This window comes from Medicago sativa, chromosome 4 (genome assembly GCF_051527215.1).
Source record: "Medicago sativa cultivar Bolivia chromosome 4, Bolivia_mono, whole genome shotgun sequence".
NCBI lineage: Eukaryota > Viridiplantae > Streptophyta > Magnoliopsida > Fabales > Fabaceae > Medicago > Medicago sativa.
The window spans coordinates 50,254,308-50,266,388 of NC_140752.1; the positions used below are offsets into that span (position 1 = coordinate 50,254,308).

Here is a 12,081-nt window from a genome sequence, read left to right on the forward strand (position 1 = left end):
ATTGGTAAGGGATAATTTTGTAATTGGTTAAATATGTTTTTGACCCCTTAAAATATTTCAACTTTTCGGTTTAGTCCTTCTAAAAATTTTCTCTGACTTTTAGTTCACAAATGTTTTCCATCACCACTTTTGGTCTCTGTTTTTAAGACAACTCACATGTATCATTCAAAATTTTGATTTTTTTTCTTCACAATCATGTTAAATATGAAGGTGAGAAAAACACAAGAAGGGGTGGTTGAATTGTGTTAGCTTTTTCTTCTCTTAAAACTGAGTTCACTGATCAGAATCTGATAGAATTCAGAGTCTGATGCAATGTTCAGAATCTAAATGCAACGGTTAAGTAGAGAGAGAGAGAGAGAGAGAGAGAGAGAGAGAGAGAGAGAGAGAGAGAGAGAGAGAGAGAGAGAGAGAGAGAGCAATTATATAGGTTCCTTCCACAATCCGGAAGTAGTCATGTCTCCCTTGCACTTCCAAGGAGAGTTCACTAAAATCAATATCTGATTACAATTGCTTAAGCACAAAAGCAAGAGACTTCAGACTAACTCAAGCACAAAAGCAAGAGGTTTCCTATGCTCAAGCACAACTGCAACAGACTTCATATGCTCAAGCACAAAAGCAAGAGACTTCTAATCAAAACCTCTAAGTCAAAGAAACTTGAGTTTGTCTTCATAAGTTCTACAAATCAAGCACAAAAGCAAGAGACTTCTAATCAAAACCTCTAAGTCAAAGAAACTTGAGTTTCCTTAAAGGTTGTCCTCCACACTTTTCTTGAAGCTTCCGACAAAGAAACTTGAGTTTGTCTTCATAAGTTCTACAAATGAAGTCAAAACCTCTAAGTCCTGACTGTGCACATTCGCTTATGTGGCACGCTGAGTCATCTTTTTCTGACGACGTGGCTTCTAACTGTATAATTAATTTGGCTTTTAATTTTTTTATTGGTACACGTGGCATTTGTACCTTTTTTTAAAAAAAAATAACATTCAATTATATTAATTTAGAAATAAAAAAATTTGAATATTATTTTTAAAAAATTTATAAAAATAAGAAAAAAATTCATATTTTTTTCTAAAATAAGAAGTTTTATTTTATATAAAAAATGAAAAATTCTGGAACTTAATATACTTCAAAAAAAATTTAATTTAATTAGAAAATTAGAAAAAAAATTGAAAATAAAAAAATTTAAGATTTTTCATTTGAAATTAAAAAGTTTTTTTTATTTTTTATACAAAAAATAAAAAATTTGGAAAACATTAAATAATATTTTTTGAAAATAAAAATAAATAAAGTTTAGATAATATTTTTCAAGAATTGAAAATTCTGAAAATTGAAAACATTTTACCTGAATTTTTTTAAAATAAAAAATTGAAAATATTTTTCCAGAATTTAGATAATATTTTTTGAGAACTTAAAAAAAAATAGATAATCATTTACTAGAATTCAGATTTTTTTTCGAAAATTTTATTCCAGAATTTTTATAAAATACTTTTCAAAATTAAAAAAAATAAGAAAACAATCATATTTTTTTTACGAAATCATTAAGATTTAAAAAAATAAAAAAAATCTGGAAATTAATTTTCAAAATCAAAAAAATAGATAATATTATGATTTTGAACTTTTATATAATTTTAATTTAATTCGAATTTTTGTTATAATTTTTTATAAAATTTTGAAATATGTTAAGTTCTGGAATATTTTAAAAAAATTTCTTAATTAAAAAGAGTCAATTTTTTTTGATTTTTTAATTTTAGAAAATTAATTTTTTTATTTTTTATTTCTAAATTAATATAATTGAATTATATTGATTTTAAAAAAAAACACAAATGCCATGTGTACTCATAAATAAAATGAAAACCAAAATTAATTATACCGTCAACGCGCCACATAATCAGAAAAAGTTGACTTAGCGTCCCACATCAGCAAATATGCACAATCAAATAGCTTAGGGAGTATTTTGAAACAAATTTTTTTTACAAGGACGAAATCAAAAAAAAAAAACAATTACAGAGGACAAACTCAAAAATGACTTATATTACAGGAGTGAAACGATGTTAACTTTTTTTAATATGCGTACAAATGTCAAATCGAGTTATAATAAAACAAGGATGGAGCATACAAGTAGAATAAACCTGTTAAATTGTGTGGCTCATGTCCACTTCTACTGAATACCATGGTCATGCCTTCATTGGCTCTACCTGTAATTCGGCTTTCAAAAAAAATTCCCTTATTTTTAACCGCAACCCACCTTCTATTTTTAAAAGCTTTGAAGATATTCTTTAATATCCTTTGCTTTTCCCTCCACATCTTTGATAAGAACATCTCAAACCACATTAACCCACAGAACTTAGCACGAATTTCTCCCTTTACCATTTTCCTAATTAGTTGAAACCTTCCTTTATTGGACTCACTTCAATTTGGTTGAACTCAATACATAAAGTTAAAAACTGAAACTATCACTTTACCACTAAAACTTTTTTCCAAATGTATTTGGCCCCCTCAAATACTTCTGTCAAGCTCCACCCCCGACCACGTAAACTCTAAAATTGGTCATTTGTTGCGCTTTTAGCTACCAACTACTCATTGATAGAAGTTAACAATAGAAAATTTAATTATATGATGTTATATTAACAACCAACGATTGTCGAGATCAACAGCAGAACGAGTCTATAACGTGGTAAATCAGTGTTCAAATTTCTATTAAAGAAAACACTCAGAATTAGTGTTCAACACCTTCTCAAACAGGAAGAGAAAAAAATGTGGATTCAACATAAAAAAGTTTATATATTAACAAATTATTGCTTAATGCACCTAACATAGGTGTTTTGTCTGATACAATAATGCAGTGAAGTGAAGCACTAGCACGCAAATACAAGGCAATCTTGGCAATAGTTACCCTAAAGAAACCATAAAAATTACAATTAAATACCTCAAAATAAAAACTATGGCACAACTTATTGTAACACAAGCAATTGAGAGAAACCACTAAAACATGTCCGGCAAATTTTGTCTCAAGGACTAGGTGCTAGTAGACGAGACGTTGTTTTTCGCTTGAGAGGAGGCTGTTGAGACATTGCTCTTCACCTGTGAGCTATGAGTGGAGCTTGAATCAGTGAAGAAAACAATGTCCTCGTGGTCATCAACAAAAGCTTGAAGGGATCTAGGAATTGGAGGCAAAGAAACATCGAGAACACCTTCAAGTATTTGAACTACTTGACCCATGGATGGCCTATGAGTTTCATCGTCTTGAACACACCAAGAAGCAATTTTGATGACTTTAGTGATCTCTTCAGCATCAGCATCTCCCTCCAACCTAGAGTCTAATAGGCTAATCACATTCCCACCTTGGTGTACTAGGTTTGCAGCCACGGTAGGAAAGAATCTAACATGACCATCTTCAGAAGGATCGGAGTTTCTTCTACCTGACACTAGCTCGAAAAGCATCATTCCATAGCTGTAAACATCTGCTTTAGCCGTAATGGCCACTCCTGAAATCCACTCTGGAGCTAGATAACCTCTTGTTCCTCTCATGGTAGTGAGGACCCGGCTGAAGTCCCTTCCGACAAGCTTTGCAAGGCCGAAGTCTGCAACTTTTGGACAAAAATCAGAATCTATGAGAATGTTTTCTGGCTTCACGTCGCAGTGAATGATACAGTCTCTACACTTTTCATGAAGATATGTCAATCCCCTAGCTATTCCAAGAGCAATTTGGTATCTTACTTTCCAGTCCAATACCTTGGAGTTCTGAAACAGATGTGCATCCAAAGACCCATTTGGCATGTAATCATAAACCAGAAGCCTTTTGTCACCTTCGGAACAGAAACCACGAAGCCTAACAAGGTTGACATGTTGGACAGTCCCAATAGTACTAACTTCTGTTCGAAACTGCTTCTCGCCTTGGCTAATGCTCTCGAGTTTCTTCACTGCTATGACACTTGAATCAGGTAATGTTCCTTTGAAGACAGAACCAAAACCTCCTCCTCCGAGTCTATCTGAGAAATTCTTTGTGGCATTTTGCAAATCTCTGTATGCAAATGCTATCAATGAGCCCTCCACAGAAGTTCTTGCTCCAGCTAGTCTCTTTCGCCTAATCACAACAATTAGAACAAGAGCAAGGAGAACCGCTATACCACCAACAGCACCAGCAACAATACCAATAGTTGTTCCTTTATTGCTTTTAGAATCATGAAACTCGGATGCTGCAAGTTTGAGAAACAATGTTTGTCCATTACTATCATCCTGAGAAAGCTGTTGCAGATTCAAGAGTTCTCCGCTCCAAATGAAACAACCACTATTGTTATAAGCATATGCAGTGCAAGAACAGTTGTTCAGACATTTTGACTCACATTCCTCACTTACACCAGCTTCCACAACAGGTTGCGCTTGCGCATGTTCCGGCAAAGCCACACTGAGTTCGGTTAAGAACCTATCCTTGTCACCAGTAGAAGGATTTGAAGATACCTCACATTGAAACTTGTTTGTTTTCACACACCCATGTGAGTAATCTCCAAGATCCCAATCAGATTGTGACTTTGGTTCATAACCATACAAACAATTGCAGTATGGCTTTGAGTTCTGATTACAACTACCAAATGCACCACAGAAAGCATAAACCTCACACTGTCCTCTTGGTTGTGACCAAAACAAATTCCACTGCTGAGTACTTTCCAGCCAGGTAAGTTGCTTGATCTGCCCCGAGATATCCATCACGAAACGAGATATAGTAGATTTTTGTTTCACAGAATATGTGAAGTAGCTCTCATTCACATTCGTCACGAAACTGAAATCATAGGCAAAGTTTGACCTCATTTCAGGAACCAAACTGAATATTTGTCCATTCCAAGGACCACTTGTCCAATACTGTTTAGTTTTATTCCAAAGAATCAAATATGAATTGGTTCCATCAGGGTCTAGTTCAAGAGAGAATAAACCGGTTGCTGGATCTTCACTGTTCTTCCATGCAGTAAGATATTGAGGCTTCTTTGTTATATGATCAAGTTTAATTTTTCCACCAGGAAGCCATGTATCTGTTGGAAAATCAAAACTCTGCCAAAGAGCATCTGATACCGACGCATTAGGCCTATTACTTAATATAAGATTACCACCATCTAAAAGAACAGCAACTACAGAATTTGAACTAGGAGAACTCAAATTTGTTGACCAAACTAGATTTTGAGACTGATCCAAGAGAACTAAATTACCATCAGATATAGTAAACTTGGAAGAGTTTTTATCAGAAACTGGATCATCTCTATTTGCTACCCAAACATATGTCTTTTGTGATATCTTTTTGTACCACATGCCTATGTAGTATTTAGAGGAATTACCTGTATTGAAGAAACCCAATTCAAAGTTTCCATCATTGGAGACAAGAGTTTGATCACCAGAAAGAGATTGGTTTGATGAGATGCTGGTCAAAGCAGAAAGTGAAGGGTAGGTGTGTAAATAGAATAAGATGATGAGAAGACAAAGGGAGAATAGTGGTTTTTTCTTCATGTTGTTAATGTTGTTAATGGTTTGGTTTCAAGATTCAATTGTTAGAGAAGGTAGATATTAGTATGTGATTGATGGGTGAGGAGTGAGAAAAGAAGGGATTGGAGAATGAGTCTAACAAGGACTTGGTCATGTTAGAGTAAAGAAAATAGTATCTTCCATTTTGTTCTTATTGTTGAAGTCAACATAGACGGTTGAAACTTGAAAATGACTGTTGGGATGTAACTGGATTTGGCCGTAATGTATAGGGCATTTATGTTGTTTCTTTTTTGTTAATAGATGTGACCAAGTCATGCCCCATGGTTCACTCACGCTTGCTTTTGGTATTAGGACTTCATTGGTGGGAAATTTATAAGAATTTCTCTCGACCTCTCTGAGTTTAGACCGAGATCCAGAGAGGGCGAGAGAAGTTCTCTTTGAGTCTCAGTTGTGGACGGTAGAATTGACCCGAGTTATTTTGACCTTTAAACCGGATATCAAATTTTTTTTAAAAATCGACACAATCAATAATATCCCACACTCCCATTTCATACGAATGACTGCATTGCAGTTTGACCTTAAATGGTAATTTTTTATGAAAGTTTGTGTAATTAGTGCATTGGAAATTGAAAATATTGACATTTAAAAAAAAATTACTTAATTCGGTATGCTTAAAGAGTGCTCCATGAACACTCGTTAAGAAGACCCTTCTTTATTTTTTCTTTATTTTATGCTCTCCCTCCTCAGTCATAGTAATTGCCCTTTTATTTTTGACACAAGTCATATTAAATGCTTGGTCTCAGCTTTTTTATGGTTTTATTACGAGTTGATATTTTGGACTTCTTTGACAAGTATGCATCCACACCATGATAATCGTATGCATAACGCATCACAGAAGTCAACACCTAAGAGACGGAAAATAAGACAAAAATCAAAGTGATATCATCATAAAATATTTAATCCTTTAAATTGGTTCACATGTGGGCTTTACCCCTCAAATATTTTAAAACCAGCCAGCTTATTTTCGAGAATATTAAATAAATGATTCCAGGAGTGATTTTTGTTACGTATAAAACATTGGAGTTTATTATAGTATTTTTGGTGATATTAGATATGAAATGATTTCAAAAGCTTACATCTATAGTGAAAATTTAATACTATTCAAGAATTTGATAAGATATATATAAGATCAGGATTAGAAGTGGAAAAATATTTTGAATTGTGTTCACATAAAAATAAAAAGAGAAATGATATTTTGACAACCACTTTTTGACAACTTTTGGACAACTTTCTATCTCATACTCACATGATGTTGTTATCCTCTCTCTTCCTTTTTCTCTCTCCATTGTTTTTGACCAATAAGAAGTGAGAAAAACAAGGTTGTCAACAAAGTTGTCATCAAATGGATGTCAAAATATCATTACTCAAATAAAAATTTGATGTTTAAATGAGCAAACTTAAAATAGAATAATATTTAAAGAATAATGCTAGTAGCTTAACATTTATAACATTTTTATCCAATTTGTAAAAAAAAAATATAAAATATTTTTTTATCACTTTCTCTCCTATTGATTAAATAAAATTCATGAGACCCAACCACCAATTATGTATTACTCCATAAAGTCTTGACAAAATAGTCTTTGGAAATGATATGTTAAGAGAGTGGGAAGGCAGAACATATTCTAAAAAATATGATTATTTTAATTTGTAAAATTTTCAGTTGAAAAGGAAAACTTTAGAGCACTAAGCATAAGAAATAAGATGGAAAAACTTAATTGCAACAGAAAATAAACGAGTAAATAGTTTTCTTTCAAAAAAAAATGGTATTGCCAATGATCAAACATTATTTATTATAGAAACACTAAAGATTATACTGAAATAGAGAAAATTAGATATAGAAATAATAACATTCATAATTTTTCTGTAAAAAATATCACAAAACTAATAAGTATCATTAACTTGAAAAAATATATAAATACTAAATAAAATCGTAGGCACATACCTTATAGAATTTAGAGTACAAAAAATAAAGATGTCTAGTGCACCTATGTTATGAAAGTCCAAAAACCATTATTAAGCACAGTTCATACGAATCCGAAATAGTAAGTGGGGGATTCACATGATTTAATAGGTTTTATATTAATTTCAAAAATGATAAGAATGTTTTGAAAATATTAAATTCTGGACTCTCATACCATTTTTCAACTTCTGAGCTGTTAACATGCAAGCAACATTTAAAAATGAGAAAGACTTTCATTTTTCCTACAAAAGTGAATCAGACCATACTGAGTTATCAACAAAATGTGTACCACAAATTCATGTTACAATTCTTCTGTCACAAGCAGATTTTAGTGTTTAAAATGCACATTCTTTCCAATAGAGGTACAAAAGATCATCCAATAACTTCTTGGTACATTGAGTTAGGTGAATAGTAGATCATACCTTGCAACATGGACTTCAAAAGCAGTGATCATACGAAAACTTGGTCTGAAAATTCTTCTTCAGCATACGAAATTTGTTTTTCAAAATGGTCTGAAATTTTAGCTCTGCGCTGTTTTCTTAACCTTCTCATACGAAAACCTAATAACTTAACCTTCAAAACCTTCATTCTGTTCCTCCCTAGCTCAACGTTATCATCTCTAACTGAAGTTTTGGGACTGACATTTACTACGATTTTACCATTTTCTTTCATTTCAAACATGTTCTTGCTTCTGTTTCTATATAACTCAACATTACCATCTTCACATGAAGTTTCATCTAACTCAACATTATCATGTTCAAATGAAGTTTCATCGTCTGACTCAACATTATCATCTTCAAATGAAGTTTCATCGTCTGACTCAACATAATCATCTTCAAACGAAGTTTCAGGGCTGATTGTTACTACCCTTTTGCCAACGTCATTCATTTTATAACTTTCCTTGCTTATGTTTCTATCTAACTCATCATCATCCTCTTCAACATTACAACTTTCTATCAGTTTAGACCTGTTATGCAACTGCTGTACTGGTTGGTTACCGGTACAAAGTCGGCCAAAATAGTACATGGGTTCAATATAGCAAGTAGAGGAAGAAACAATACCCTTCAGACTGTTTGGCTTGACAAACTTGATGAAATCCTCTAGCTCTGCATAGTTTGAATGATCAGAGTAGGGAACTGAAAATACATACTTGTCCAACATTTTGGGAGATCCTGTTTTTGCAATTTGTTTATCCATCTGGACCTGAGTACTATCTGTGTCACATCTGCTTCTCTTATAACGTGATGTCAAAAAAGAACCAGAGAGAAACTCGTTCTTTTTAAGGGATTTCTTTACCCATGGAAGACCTGATGGCAAAATTCCTATAGTTGGGCATTTTCTTGGGCGGTATGAATTTAAATCCTCCAATGTATTCACGCTAAAGCTATACATTGGAACAGCTCTGACTCTAGTAGCAGTTGTATCTGTTGTGAATACATCAGGGAGACCAAGAAGATGCATAGTCTGTAACCGCTGTGGCCACACCCAAATCTTCAATTGAAAAATAAGCAAATCAGTGAAAAATCAATAGGTAAAAGAGGAAGAATCAAGTAAAATAGAATGCTGAATCCAAATTAACTAAACCAACAAAATGACAAGATGCAAAGTTTTGTACTGTGAGATAAACATGATGATTTACATATGTATCATAGCCAGGGTAACTGGAGTTAATGGCATAAGTATTTGTTTACCATTCTCCTTAAATGCAACATACTAACATGAAGAGAAATTGAATACCTCTATATCAAGGGCACTAGAAATCTGAAGCAAGAGATCTTCTTTCCCATAATTATTGATTCCGATAATAACATCATGGTCAGGATGCGACGAAATTATATCAATTGCCTGAAATCAGACATCAACCAAGTCAAAATAAAACGTCCGTAAAAAGTAAGGGGGATATGTGTCCTTAGTGTAAACTAGTCTTGTAACAACAACGCTATGAGAATCAAGTAATTGACAGTTACTAGTAAAATTCAGTTTTAAAATGGTCTTTGTGACAATACAATGAACTTTCATTGGATGTCTGTGTCAAATAGTTTTACACAGACAGTGTATAGTGCAGCTTTGTTAAACTCATTCGTGAAATTAATAGCCTGAAATCAGACAATCAACCAAGCCAAAAGAAAACATTTTCATGAATGTGCTAACCATTTGGTTTCATTTGGTTTATTAAACACAGATATGAACAATAGTAATGAAAATTGCAGATAAATTTTCTTAAAACATGCATGAATTTCACGAGGAATCGAAAATCCACAGTCCTTTTTCGATATTCAATAATCCCAATTTCTGAACCCTAACACAATTATCACAGCATTTCTATCCCAAATCCATAACTCAGCGAATTTTTCAAATTGGGGCAAGGAATGATAGAATTGCAATGTACCTGCTGAGCCGCAACGCTACGAGTAGGAAAATCATAAGTAGGATTAGCATAAGTATTATCAAGGTAAACAACATCAACATCACCATCATGTTCCTTGAGAGCAACACCAAGCATTTCTTTAGCAATCCTCGCCTTCTCACAACCAGCTTCCCAACGAAAATCACCAGTATAAAGCACACAACCGAAATCTCCGCGAAATAGCAACATAATCGAACCTATTCCAAAAACTCACAACAAATAACAAATTAAATGACATAACTCAAATCATAGTTGTAAAACAGTCATCATTAATACTACTTTAGTTAATAATCATTTTTAAGCACTAACACAGACACCAGACACAACACTGACACAAACTCATCGACACTAGTAAAATCAGTGTGGGACACCAGACACATAACTTAGGGTTAGGGATACGTACCAGGACAGTGACAGGCATCGATGGCGGTGACAATGACGGTGGTGGGATCAGAGGAAGAAGGTGAACGGAGGGAGAGAATGTGAGAAGTGCCAGTATGAAGAATGCGAAGAAGAGAGAGATTGAAATTGGGGAATTTGATGGGAAGTAGTCTGGCAGTGATTGGAGAGCAGAAGAGTGGGCCATGGGACCATTTAGAAGAGAGACCTTTAGTGTGATCGGAATGAAGATGTGTTAAGAAGTACGCTTCACTTCCTCTTGCCCAACGATCTACTGATATTAAACCGTCCTCCATTTTTGGTGATGTTAAAAAAGTGTGAACCTCTTTCTTTGAAGCGTAAGTGATGGTGAGAATGAGAAATTTTGTTTTATATTTGTGTTTGGGGAATGCTTAGGAGGGAATTTTTCTACCATTTTTGTTCTGGCGGGAAAATTGAGAAAATTGGGTAATGAGTAATGATCCTTACTTCTTTGCGTGAGGTAACTGAACTGGTTTGGTTTGATTGGTTCTAGTTCTAGAGGACTGACAGTCAATCTATAAAAAAAAGTCATTTAAAATTTTTTTTAGGGGAAAATTCATTTTGAATTTTATAAATAATGTATATTTTCTTTTAATAGTTACTAATGTAATTCTCCGACGTTGGGGGTAAGATATATATACGATTATTGTTCGTGTTGTATAAAATAATTACTAATAAATGAATATCTCTCAAAAATAATTACTAAAAAATGAATATCTCTCAAAAATAATTATTACTAAAATAATTACTATTTATTTGATATTATATTTTAATTTTGGTTTATAATAATAAAGTTTTTTTTGAAAGGAATAATAAAGTTAAATATGTGAGAAAAAAATGTGGACTTATATACCTAAATTATAGAAAAAATGATAAATTAATAATTTAAATAAAACTAAAAAATTAATATAATAATAGTAACATAAAATATTATTCATATTTACTAGGCCAAATACCCATGGGGGCTTTTTAAGTTTGATAAAAATACTAGGTTAGTTCTTTTAAGTTTTTTAAGTTTTAAATAGGTCATTTGAGGTGTTCTAGGAATAGAGAAGTTATGTTTAAATGTCATATTCATCACAAAAGCTTTCAAATTTGTGGTTAACAAGTTCACCACCATGGTTACTTCTAAGTTTTCAAATTTGTGGAGCAAGTTTACCACCACGATCACTTCTTAACGATACAATTTTCAAAGAATTTTGGTTTTGGATAACTTTGGCAAATCTAGCAAAAGTATCAAAGGTGTCATCCTTACTAGATTAGAACAATGTCCATGTAAATCTCAAGTAGTCATCGACAATGAGAAATCCATAATAGTTGTCTCCTAGGCTTTTTGTCCTTGAGGAGCCAAAATGATCTAGGTGGAGAAGCTCTTGGTCTTGTACGTATAGACCACAATATTTAGTTTAAAAGAGACTCTAGGTTGCTTCCTTCTTTTGACAATGATCACATAATTTGTCTTTTACAAACTTTATTTTGGACATAACTCTATTTGGTAAGTCAAAATGAACGTGACCAAGATGTTTATGCCATAACCCAGAGTCTTCACTCTTGGCAACGAAACACTTAACACTACTTAATGACACATCATATAGATCAAACATACATACATTTTATACTCTTAAGCACTTAATCACAACTTTCTTATTTGTATCATGCTCAATAATACAACCTTGGATATTGAAAGTTATAGTGTACCCATTGTCGCAAAATTGACTTATACTTAAGTGGTAATGCTTCAGCTCTTTAACAAGTATTACATCTTTGA

General features: G+C 33.0%; 1 protein-coding gene and 1 pseudogene across 2 annotated transcripts; both read right to left on the reverse strand.

Moving 5' to 3' along the window:
- Positions 1-2,758: 2,758 nt before the first annotated feature.
- LOC146929610 (G-type lectin S-receptor-like serine/threonine-protein kinase At2g19130 pseudogene) lies at positions 2,759-5,803 on the reverse strand (annotated as a pseudogene). The gene has a single exon (XR_015006091.1). The product of XR_015006091.1 is annotated as a G-type lectin S-receptor-like serine/threonine-protein kinase At2g19130 pseudogene (transcript).
- A 1,896-nt stretch (positions 5,804-7,699) lies between these two features.
- LOC146929611 (uncharacterized) lies at positions 7,700-10,666 on the reverse strand. The gene is made up of 4 exons (XM_085701436.1): positions 10,297-10,666; positions 9,876-10,090; positions 9,224-9,331; positions 7,700-8,977 (listed from the first exon to the last, which is right to left on the reverse strand). The coding sequence occupies exons 1-4, from the start codon at positions 10,586-10,588 to the stop codon at positions 7,937-7,939; spliced, it is 1,656 nt and encodes a 551-aa protein (XP_085557562.1). The 5' UTR covers positions 10,589-10,666; the 3' UTR covers positions 7,700-7,936.
- Positions 10,667-12,081: the final 1,415 nt, after the last annotated feature.

Bases quoted from the DNA above. Each gene is read 5' to 3' on its own strand.
- LOC146929611 (XM_085701436.1), bottom strand. From the start codon at position 10,588: ATGGAGGACGGTTTAATATCAGTAGATCGTTGGGCAAGAGGAAGTGAA. The intron at 9,332-9,875 runs GTACATTGCAAT...GTCTGATTTCAG, and splicing joins GTAGCGTTGCGGCTCAGCAG to GCAATTGATATAATTTCGTC. The intron at 8,978-9,223 runs GTATTCAATTTC...TTTCAATTGAAG, and splicing joins CTAGTGCCCTTGATATAGAG to ATTTGGGTGTGGCCACAGCG.